Here is an 11,960-nt window from a genome sequence, read left to right as displayed (position 1 = left end):
GCCTTAGCCACTTGAGCCACAGGCGCCGAGCCATAACTCAAACTTCTGTGTAGAACGTAGTTCATCCTGCTTGATAGTAGTTAGAGGTGTACTTGACTCTCCTGTACTAAATGATGTCACCTTGTGGATTTAGACCAGGTCTTACTTTTTGTGCGCAGTGCACAGTTGAGTTGATGTCTGTGTTAGAGCTAGACTAGACTAGCTAGACTAGGTTGCTCCACATCTGTATCTTGTGTCCTTGGTGTTTTTTTAGGGTTTTCAACTTCTTATTTCCTTGCAGAGCCATGACGAGGCGAAGACAGTATGGAGAAGTTGCTAATCTCCTTCAGGGTGTAATGAATGTCCTGGAGCACTTCCACAAGTATATGGGAATCCCACAGATCCGGCAGCTGTCTGAGAGGTAAAGTGTCACTGGAGAAAAATGCTCTGCCCTTGAGAAAAAGTAGTGCCCAGGAAGTGCTTATGCATTTAACTCAGCATGTTCATTGTAGCATCTAATTGTATGAAGGAAGCTGGATGTTTCCTGATCTAACGCTATCTGATACAGGCACCGCCACTATGATAGCCCTTACCGTGTCTTATAAGCTGCCTATAGTACATAGTTGCAGCTGTACACGTGGGCAGTTCTCAGTTGTCTGCATTTGTGAAGGCAACTGTTCCAGATATCTATTTCCTGGTAACAAACTACCACAAAACTTAACAGCTTAAAACGCTAATTATTTTGCTTATGTAATTTGGCCTGGCTCAGGGGAAACAGCTTGTCGCTGTTCCGTGCAGCATCAGCTGAGGCAGCTTGAGTGGGGAAGCATCTTTTTGCTCACTCTCACGGCTAGCAAATTGGTGATTGCTGTCAGGTGGGGCTCAGCCAGGCTGTGGGTTGCTTGGATTTCCTCACAGTAAAGTGACTGGGTTCCAAGAATGATCATCCCGAGAGAAATGGGCTTGGAAATCACATAGCATCTCTTCTGCTATACTCACAAGACTCTAAGATTCAAGAAGGAGGACAGTCTTCTTTCACCCCGTAGTAGGCATGTCAGAGTCACATTGGTGAAAAGAATACATGGAATGGCATAGACTGCTGTGGCTTTCTTTGGAAAAATACAAGACACCACTAGGACTTTAGATCTAACCAAAAAATGACTTACCTTATTCTTTGCTTCCTATTACTTTTTTTTTTTTTTTTTTTAAAGAAACATGGTCTCACTTTACCACCCAGGCTGGTTTTGAACTCATGGGCTCAAGCAATCCTTAGCCTCCTAAGTAGCTGGGACTATAGGTGTATGTCCCCAGGCCCAGCTCTCTTTCCTACTACCATTGGGTTTTAATAGCAGATTGACATCTAATGGAAAGAAAGTCTGATGCTTTGAGAGAAGGTAGATGAGGATTCTCAAAGAGGATGAGGGATGGTGAATTCAGTGACTTTTCTGAGAACACAGTGACAATCACCATCAACAAATCCTAACAACCTTCCTTGCAGCAAAGAAGAAATAAAGGGCTAGAACTTAGCTACAGCCATCATTTTCAACTCTGCCTTCCTAATAAGTCCTGACTGCTGCAAGCGTTTTTTCCCTTAAGTTTCTTTATTTTTAATTACACAGGTATCTATGTTTTCTTTTGTTTAAAAAAGTCAAATATACAGATGAAACTTAAGTTCTCTTTAGCTATACCTCAAATCCTATTGTGCTCCCTAGAGGTAGTGACTGATACACGTTTAATGGCTATCTCCCCAGATTTTTATCTGTATATTTACATAAATCTATAGTATTAGTGAATGGTTTTGTTTTGCTTTAAATTTTCATGCCATACTTCATTCTGAAACCTCTTTTTATTTTCTTTTTTCTTTTGAGACACAGACTCACTCTGTTGCTCAGGCTAGCTCACAGCAACCTCAGATTCCTGGGTTTAAACAATCTTCTTGCTTCAGCCTCATGAGTAGCTGGGACTACAGGCACCTGCCGCATCACCTGGCTAATTTTTCTATCTTTAGTAGAGATGGTTGCTCTTGCTCAGGTTGGTCTTGAACTCCTGAGCTCAAGTGATCCTCCCACCTCAGCCTGCCAGAGTGCTAGGATTACAGTTGTGAGCCACTACACCCAGCCTTGTTTTTTGTTTTCAACCTATCAATATATTTTAGAGATTTCCTATATTCTATTTAACTGATACATAGAATTCCATAGAATAACATACTACAGGTTATTTATCCATTTTGCTGGCACTGTATTGTTTGTTTCTAATTTTTAAAATATATCATCGCCTTTTGCACATTTGCAAGTATTTCTCCTTTGCAAGTATTTCCTTGGATTCTGGATTACAAGGTTAGATGAGTATTAAGATTTTAATAAGTACTGCCCATTTGCCCTCCAGGGAAGCTTTATAAACCTATAAAACTGTATATCTGGGGCGGCACCTGTGGCTCAGTGAGGTAGGACGCCGGCCCCATATACCAAGGGTAGTGGGTTTAAAACCTGCCCTGACCAAACTGCAACAACAACAAAAAAATAGCTAGGCATTGTGGCAGATGCCTGTAATCCCAGCTACTTGGGAGGCTGAGGCAAGAGAATCACCTAAGCCCAAGAGCCGGAGGTTGTTGTGAGCTGTGATGCCCCGGCACTCTACCGAGGGTGACAAAGTAAGACTCTGTCTCTAAAAAAAAAAAAAGAAAGAAAGAAAGAAAACCTGTATATTTGCACAGTGTGTGAATACCCATTTCTTTGTACCCTCAACAGTACTCGATATTGTCGTTTTTCATTTTTATCTATTTGATGGAAGAAAAATGGTATCTAGTTCTTTTAATTTTCATTTCCCTGGTAGCTAATAAGATTACTATTTTTTCCATTAATGATTGACCATTTACATTTCCTCTGTGACGTGCCTGTTCACATCCTTTGCCTATTTGTCTTATAGAGTTATCCTTTTCTTATTGATTTGTAGGAATTTTCCATATATTCTGGATATTAATCCTTTGTCAGATCTAGGATTAGATCCTATCTGAAAAACCATCTGAGTGTGTTACCTGTTTTGAAGGCAGATCTTTGACTGTCTTTTCAATTTTTTCTGCAGTAATGAGTCTATTCAGATTTCCTACTTTTTAGTTTATAATTGTGGCAAAACATAAATGTAAATATAAAATTAACCATTTTAAATGTACAAAATAGGGATAGAAGTATATTCACATTGTGCATAATACCATCACAACTATCCATTTCCAGAACTTTTCCATTGTTTCAGACAGACTGCGTACCCATTAAAAAACAATTCCCCATATCTTCCTCTTCCCCAGTTCCTTGTAATCTCCATTCTACTTTCTGTCTCTGAATTTCCCTATTCTTGGTCCCTCATATAATCAAACAATATTGTCCTTTTGTATCTGGCTTAATATGTTTATCCATGTTCTAGCAGTATCAGAATTTTATTTTTATTTATTTATTTATTTTTTGAGACAGAGTCTCACTTTCTAGCCCTCGGTAGAGTGCCGTGGCAGCGTCACACTGCTCACAGCAACCTCCAGCTCTGGGGCTTAGGTGATTCTCTTGCCTCAGTCCCAAGTAGCTGGGACTACAGGCGCCCACCACAATGCCCGGCTATTTTTTCATTGTGGTTTAGCCCGGGGCCAGGTTTGAACCCGCCACCCTTGGTATATGGGGCTGACTTCCTACTCACTGAGCCACAGGTGCCACCCAGAATTTTATTCTTTTTTAAGACCATATTCCATTGTATGTACAAACCACATTTTGTTTATCTATTCATCTTTTTTTTTTTTTTAGAGACAGAGTCTCATTTTGTTGCCCTCAGTAGAGTGCTATGGCATCACAGCTCACAGCAACCTTCAGCTCTGGGGCTTAGGTGATTCTCTTGCCTTAGCCTCCAGTGTAGCTGGGACTACAGGTGCCTGCCACAATGCCTGGCTATTTTTTTTTTTATTGCAGTTTGGCCGGGGCCAGGTTCAAACCTGCCACCCTAAGTATATGGGGCTGGCACCCTACTCACTGAGGCACAGGCACTGCCCTATCCATTCATCTATTGATGGGCATTTGAGTGGTTTCCACCTTTTAGCTATAGTGTGATAGAATAGGCAAATCTTTTTTTTTTTTTTTTTGCAGTTTTTGGTCAGGGCTGTGTTTCAACCAGCTACCTCTGGCATATGAGGCTAGCGCCCTACCCCTTTGAGCCACAGGCGCCGCCCTGGCAAATCTTTGGTTTGTCATTCTGTGTTGCTTACTAAAGACCTGAAGTCAATCTCATTCTTATCCCCTTACAAAATAACCTATTTTTCTTTGGTTTTCTTTTGCTCTGGAGGCCTTTGAGATTTGGGGGCTAGGAGAAGTCAGGAATTTTACTAGGACGTAGGTATTTTTTTTTTTTATCTATGATGCTCTGTTCTTATTGTATTCTTAAAGACCCACAAATTTCTTCAATTCCAAGAAATTATTCTCTTTTGTTCCTTTATTTGAGTAGTCTCTAGGATTTTTCCCTCCATTCTTTCCCTATGGAATTCTTATTACATAAATAGTGGGAGTTCCGGGTCTGCTACCATGGTTTTTAATTCTTCTTTCGTACTTTCTATCTCTTTGTCCTTTGGGTACTTTCTGAAAGAATTCCTCAACTCAGTCTTCCTGTTTTTATTTATTCTTCACTTGTGCCCATTCTGCTATTTGGCCCAGCTGTTGAATTGTTTATTTGAACAATCCAGCATTTTAATTTCTAAGATATCTAGCTGTTTCTTTTTTCATGGGCATAATGTATTCTTAAATCTTCCTGAGAGTATAAATTATATCTGTTTTATTTTATTTTATCTTATTTTATTTTATTATTTTATTTTTTTGAGACAGAGTTTCACTTTGTCACCCTTGGTAGAGTGCTCATTGCTCACAGCAACCTCAAACTCCTGGGCTCAAGCGATTCACTTGCCTCAGCCTCCCAAGTAGCTGGGACTATAGGTGCCCACCACAATGCCCAGCTATTTTTTTTTTTTTAGAGAAGGGGTCTCGCTCTTGCTCAGGCTGGTCTTGAACTCTTGAGCTCAAGCAATCCACCCACTCGGCCTCCCAGAGTGCTAGGATTATAGGCATGAGCCACCGTGCCTGGCCCTAAATTATATCTATTTTAAAGCTTTGAGTTACCCATTCTGTATCTTGTCCTCCATCAGAAGGTCTTCAATTTGTTGAATATGGTGACTCACTTTCTTGATATTAGCACTCTTCAAATGTTTGGTGATTCTTAGCTGAAAGCTCATTTTTGTTGTTGATATTCTGTTAGTCTGATCAAGAATGCTCTTTCACCGATGCCTGCTCATTGGGGAAGAGGTAGCATGTGCTGCTTGGCTGAGTGTATTACAAATAGTGCTTCTAAAGTAAGGTGGGGCCAGACCTGGAGGAACCTGCCAGGTAGGTGTGCCAGTGGCTTACCTTCTAGGCTGGGAGACCTCTGGATCTTCCTGGGTACTGTCAGTCCCTTTGGCCTCTGCTGAGGTTCTCAGACCCCAGAACCCACATTTGTTGTCTGATCTGAGCAACAGATGCAGATGTGGACATTGGCTTAGCCACTTCTAGTGCCGGGTCCTAGCATATCCCACTGGGCCCCACTCCTGCTCCTGGTGTCTGCTACCATCATGTCTTTCATTTTTGAGAAACATTCTTGTGCAGTGATTTCCTTCTTTAATCATGTCCTACTAGGGGTTCCTCAGGATTCCTAGTCTACCACTTCTTTTCTGTGTGGTTCTGGATTTTTCTTAAAATCTTTTGGCTCGGCGCCTATAGCTCAACCGGCTAAGGCGCCAGCCACGTACACCTAAGGTGGCGGGTTCGAATCCCCAGCCTGGACCCGCCAAACAACAATGACGGCTGCAACCAAAAAATAGCCGGGCTTTGTGGCGGGCGCCTGTGGTCCCAGCTACTTGGGAGGCGGAGGCAGGAGACTCGCTTGAGCCCAGGAGTTGGAGGTTGCTGTGAGCTATGCCACAGCACTCTACCCAGGGGGACAGCTTGAGGCTCTGTCTCAAAAAAAAAAAAAAAATCTTTTTATTATTTCTGAGGATCTGGACCAGGAATGAGAGGTTGCAACATGTGCTCAGTGTGCCATCTTATAGTGGAAATGCCAAAGAACTATTAAGGAATGTTGGAACAGAGCTTGGAAGAGTGCTAGGGAAGTCACCACCCTTCCCCTCGTCCTTCCTAACCCCTTCAGCTGGGAGCTGGCTGATTGCCATATCAGACTGGGAATGTGATGCAGCCAAGAAAGCAGACAACCGAGACTTTATGAGCTGCAGAAGAGAAGGGGACATTAATGGAGCAGGCAGACTTGCTCTTAGTGGCCAGTCCTCCTTACCCACTACTCTCCTGCTAACCAGGAGTTGATCTGTTTTTCCAATTTATTTTTTCCTTCATTTACTTAATAGATATTTCCTAGGGATTTTCTGTATCCTAGGTCCTGTGTTGGGGTACTAAAGGCACAAAGATAAGAAATACACGCTCTCTACCCTCAAAGAGTTCACCACTTTTACATGGAGAAGAAAGATACTAATAGAAAGTTATAACATAGCACAGATGCAACAAATCTGGCATGTGCTATGCAAGGTATAGCAGGATCTCAGAAGAGAACGGAAGCAGGGGCCAAGGGTTGGGGGTCATAGGAGAGTTCAATTTTAATTTGAAAATTTATTTTTTTTGAGAGAGTCTCACTCTATTGCCCCAGCTTAGAGTGCTGTAGCTCCCAGCAACCTCAAATTCTTGGGCTCAAGCAGTCCTCTTGCCTCAGCCTCCTGAGTAGCTGGTACTGCAGTCACCCACCACTATGCCTGGCTAGTTTTCCTCTTTTTATTAGAGATAGGGTCTCAATCTTACTCAGGCTGGTCTTAAACTCCTGAGCATCCACCCACCTTGGCCTCCCAGAGTGCTAGGATTACAGATGTGAGCCGCCTCACCTAGCCTTAATCTGAATTTTAAGAGAATAGGTAGGCTCTTACCACCAAGACAAGGAGGGAGGAGATTAGAGAAAAGAAGGAATAAAATAGTAATTTGAGAGGCAACATAGGGTGATAAGGCTATATAGGTCGATAGGGTCAGATTTTGTCACATTGCTAAAGACTCTATTCTTTATTTTGTGGACAGTGAAAAGTTTTAAGCAGGGAGGGCCATGATCTCATTTATATTTTATAAAAGTCTTGTGGATCATAGAGTTACAGGAGACTGGAAATTAGGAGTATGTTCTGGAATAGAAAGGATAAGAACCTTATAAAGCAATGACTATGAGGTCAGTGGAGTTGATTACTAGTTGATTGGATGGGAAGGGCACTATTGATGGCAAGACTACGACAGAACTGGATTTTATTTGTAAAAAAACAATGTAGGGATTCAATAAGGGTGCCAAGACCATTCAATAGGGAATAGATAGTCTTTTCAAGAAATAGTGCTGAGGAAACTGATGTCCACATGCAGAAGATAGAAGTTGGACCTTAACCTAGCACCATATACAAAAAATAACTCAAAATGAATCCATAACCTAAACTAAGACCTAGGATTATAGGACTCTTAGAAAAAAAAAAACAAGCACATCTTCACAGCATTGGATTTAGGAGTGATTTCTTGGATATAACTCCAAAGTTCTGGGCAGCAAAAGAAAAAAATAGATAAATTTGACTTCATGAATCTTTTAAAAATTTGACATCAAAAGACAGTATTAACATAGTAAAAAGACAGCCCACAAAATCAGAGAAAATATTTGTAAATCATTTATTTGATAAGGGATTAATATCCAGAGTATATAAATAACTCCTAAAATTCAACAACAGTCAAAAACTCAATTCAAAAATGAGCAAAAACCTAGGAGGTTTAAGCCTGCAAGGAACTGTGATCACACCACCACATTCCAATCTGGGTGACAGAGCGAGCCTACATCTCTTAAAAAAAAAAAAGAAAAGAAAAGATGCTTCCTATTAGGTCATGAGGTGGTTTTGATTGGCATTTCCCTGATGGGCTTTTTAGTTTGATATAGTCCCACTTGTTTATTTTTACATTCATTGCCTATGCTTTGGATGTGCTCTTTTCAACACTTTTTCAAAGGGGTAGCTTTATAAATTTGAAGGAACTTTGTTATCACTGGTATAATGACTTTCCCTTAAAGAGAGAATGCCCAGCATTTAATAAATATATTTCACTGTTCTAAACATTCATTATCAAATAGAGTTGCCGGAACACAGGAGAATTTACTTTTCTTTTAGTTCATTTCACTATAATAGCAGTAATTTTGTACAGATGAATATGTGCACTCAAAACACAAGACGAGAAAGCTTCTTGTTTTAGGTGCTTGCTTGACTACACCTGCTTCACCTGCTTTATAAGAGGTACTAAAAGTTTGAAGAAAGTCCAGACCTTTTTTTTTTTGAGACAAAGTCTTACTCTGTCACCCTGGGTAGAATGCCGTGGTCATAGCTCACAGCAAACTCAAACTCTTGGCCTCAAGCAGTTCTCTTGCCTCAGTCTCCCAAGTAGCTGGGGCTACAGGTGTGTGCCACTACGCCTGGCTAGTTTTTCTATTTTTAGTAAATATATGGATTTCACTCTGCCTCAGGCTGGTCTCAAACTCCTAAACTCAAGGGATCCTCCCACCTTGGCCTCCAGAGTGCTGGGATTACAGGCCCAAGCCACTGTGCCCAGCCCAGACTTCTTATTTTTAGCATCATTTCTGGTGAGTTTTCTCCCTGGTGTTTATATAGTGATGGTAGAACCATCTGGAAATGATAGAAATAGCTGTTTGTTTTAGGAGACGGGAGAAAGCAGAGAGTTACACCCTACGCATTTCTTCAGTTTCTTTAATATCTTGGTGTCTATAAATTGCAGAAGTTACATGAATGTTTGCCTCCTGAAACCTTTGTATTTTTGAAATATGAAGATCTTGAGCCTTGACTTGAATAAAGCTATTCCTTCCAAACTACCCTTCTGGAAAATGCTTACATGTTTAATGTAGCATTGAAGGAAAGATTTTTTTCTTTAATATCTTTATGTTTCAAACCCTCCTGGCCTGAGCATATCCATGAAAACAAATGTTTCTAGTTATAAATCAGTATTTCCTGAGAAAGATTCTTGCATTTTCGTGAAAACCATGAACTAAGAAATATTTTGCAAATCTATTTGTGACCTCTTACACGAGAGAAGCCTGGCTGGTTGGGAAGTCACACGGTCTAGTAAAATGGCTTTCCACTGACTGGCTGTATGGCCGTGACAAGTTCTCTGGGCTTCTTCCTCAGTTTAAAAGTAGGAAGATTGTCCTTGTGGATCTCAGAAACATCCCGCTGAGTCACTCTGAGATTCCAGGTTGAGATTCTTCATAGTGTCTGTCTGCTTGAAAAATGTAGCATCTGACTCATTAACCACCTCGTTCCGTACAGACTCTGTGTACTTGGGAGGGCAATATATTTATTTGAGAATTGTGGAGGGTATTTTCTTTGTTACTGTTATTCACAAGGTAGCAAAAATGTCAGGGTTGCTTTATCCACAGATATCTAATTTTTGTCATCTTCTCTCCCTCAGCAACCATCCCTTATGAAAAACTGGGATGGAAAAGGTACCTTTGAACAACCCTGAAGTCACATAGCTGGAGGATGCCAAAAACTATGTCATTGACTCTCTCTTGCTGAGCAGCACTATAAATCTTTTGTATCCTAAGAAGGACCAGCTTTAGGTTGCTACCATGCAGCAGGCTGAGCTTGTTTAGATGCCAGGAAGAATTTTTACTTTACCCTATTCTCTTTGAGTTGTAGGGTGACTTTCATAGGATGACTGGGAAATCTTGGTAGTTGAATGCACATTCTATACAGTAGAACCTCCATAGGTGACCACCTACATTGACCACCTCCTTAAGTTGACCTAATTTTCTTTTTTTCTATCTTTTACTAGTAAATCTTTTATTCGTAAATCTTACTGTAACAACATTCTTCATGCTGCAAAACACTTTGATGTGAATATACAGTAGGATATTCTTGAAAATTTAATATGGATGACTATATCTGTAGTTTCTGACAATTTTAAATAGTTTTAAGTTGACCTAATTTTCATAGATCACATGTGTGTTTCAGTATAGTAGGCCTAGTTCCTTTGATTTTTTGTTGGTTTTTATTTTGAGACAGAGTCTCATTACGTTGCACTCAGTAGAGTGCCATGGCATCACACTTCACAGCAATGTCAAACTCTTGGGCTTAAGAGATTCTCTTGCCTCTGCCTCCCAAGTAGCTGGGAATACAGGTGCCTGCCACAATGCCCAGCTATTTTTTTATTGCAGTTGTCATTGTTTAGCAGACCTGGGCCAGGTTTGAACCCGCCAGCCTCGGTATATGTGGCTGGCACTCTAACCACTGAGCTATGGGCGCTGAGCTATAGTCCCTCTGGTGGTCTTACTGTACAGATATTTGCTCTGCTGACAGGGGACTTAGTTAACCCATCTCTTTACAGTAGGAAGTTAATTTTCATTGTTTTAAGAGGAAGAAATTTAAAGGAATGAGGCTAAAGATGTCTGTTGACTTTCTTCTAGAATCCTGTTTAGGAATTGATTGTACAATTCATATCTTAACCTGAAAAGGCACGGGACTGTGGTTTGGCTTTGTACATGTCATCCACAGTGTCTGTGAGAGAATGGTTGATCCTTCTTCTGAGTCACTGACAACTACTTCAGAAACCATTGCTGGGAACATTTATATACAGAAGCTTTTTTTTTTTTAATTTTATTTATTTACTTTTTATTTTTTTTAGACAGAGCCTCAAGCTGTCCCCCTGGGTAAAATGCTCTGGCATCACAGCTCACAGCAACCTTCAACTCCTGGGCTCAAGCGAATCTCCTGCCTCAGCCTCCCAAGTAGCTGGGACCACAGGCGCCCACCACAATGCCCAACTATTTTTTGGTTGCAGCCGTCATTGTTGTTTTTGGCAGGCCCTGGCTGGATTCGAACCCACCACCCTAGGTGTATGTGGCTGGCGCCTTAACCATTTGAGCCATAGACACCGAGCCAATTTTATTTATTTATTTATTTATTTTTTGAGACAGAGTGTCACTCTGTTGCTAGTCTTTTGCTCTGGGTAGAGTGCCATGGTATCATGGCTCACAGCAATCCAAACCCCTGCATTAACCTCTAGAGTGCTGAGACTATAGGTATGTGCCACTGTGCCCGGCTAGTTTTCCTGTTTTTATTGGAGATGGGGGTCTTGCTCTTGCTCCAGCTGATGTCAAACTCCTGAGCTCAAGCAATCTACCTGGCTAGGTCTCCCATAGTGCAGGGATTACAAGCGTGAGCCACCATGCTCGGCCTACAGAAGCTTATTCTTCTGTTCCAACATTAAGTGTGCATCCAACTTGCAGCCCACCTGTAAAGCCAGCTGGCACTATCAGATGGCTGTCCTAGAATAATCAGTGCTGGAGAAGACATAAAAAAACATTTAGTACAGGCCTCTCTCCTCATGCTTGTATTTCATAGCTACTCTTAGTTGTGGCCCCTGTAGAGGAAGAGACTTGTGACTACATGCAGCCCACTAGTGGCACAGCTAAATCTAACCTAAGTCAAGAGGTGACTTTAAAAGTGCATTAAAGAACATGGCAAGGAGGTCTACATATCAGAGTTTAGTGATTCACACTCCCTTTTGTATTCTGACAGTACTAAGCCCCATCATAGGCTTTTGTTGTCTTTTCAGCCTCCTCAGTTTCAGAGTCAGCAGGAATATGGAATTAGAGAATGGTAGGGATGGGAATGGGGGGTGAAAGAGGCAGAGCTGGGACCATCGGTATTGCTGAGATGGTCAGTAGTTCTGAAAATATGACTGAGAGTACCTGTGGCCAGGGGTGGGATTGACCTTACTGTCTGTGTGTGTGCCTCCAAGAAGAGTCCCTGGAGGCTCTGTCTTGTGACCTGGCACCAAAGGAGGCCATCTGCTAACTTATGGTGTGAGGATCACAGATGCTCTCAACGTATTCTTTTGTCT

The 11,960-nt window shown here is 41.4% G+C and overlaps 1 protein-coding gene across 1 annotated transcript in view; it reads left to right on the top strand.

The window, feature by feature from the left end:
• The window catches only part of VPS53 (VPS53, GARP complex subunit), a 135,342-nt gene that overhangs the window by 64,331 nt on the left and 59,051 nt on the right, over nucleotides 1-11,960 (top strand). Inside the window, exon 7 of the mRNA XM_023519263.1 lies at nucleotides 281-400. Coding sequence (XP_023375031.1) covers nucleotides 281-400 — 120 coding nt within the window. The remainder of the gene's footprint in view (nucleotides 1-280; nucleotides 401-11,960) is intronic.

This window comes from Otolemur garnettii, unplaced genomic scaffold, assembly GCF_000181295.1.
Source record: "Otolemur garnettii isolate 467f Iridium unplaced genomic scaffold, OtoGar3 scaffold00166, whole genome shotgun sequence".
In the NCBI taxonomy this organism is placed as follows: Eukaryota; Metazoa; Chordata; class Mammalia; order Primates; family Galagidae; genus Otolemur; species Otolemur garnettii.
The sequence above is the reverse complement of the archived record's forward strand: the minus strand, read 5'-3'. Positions and strand labels throughout refer to the sequence as shown.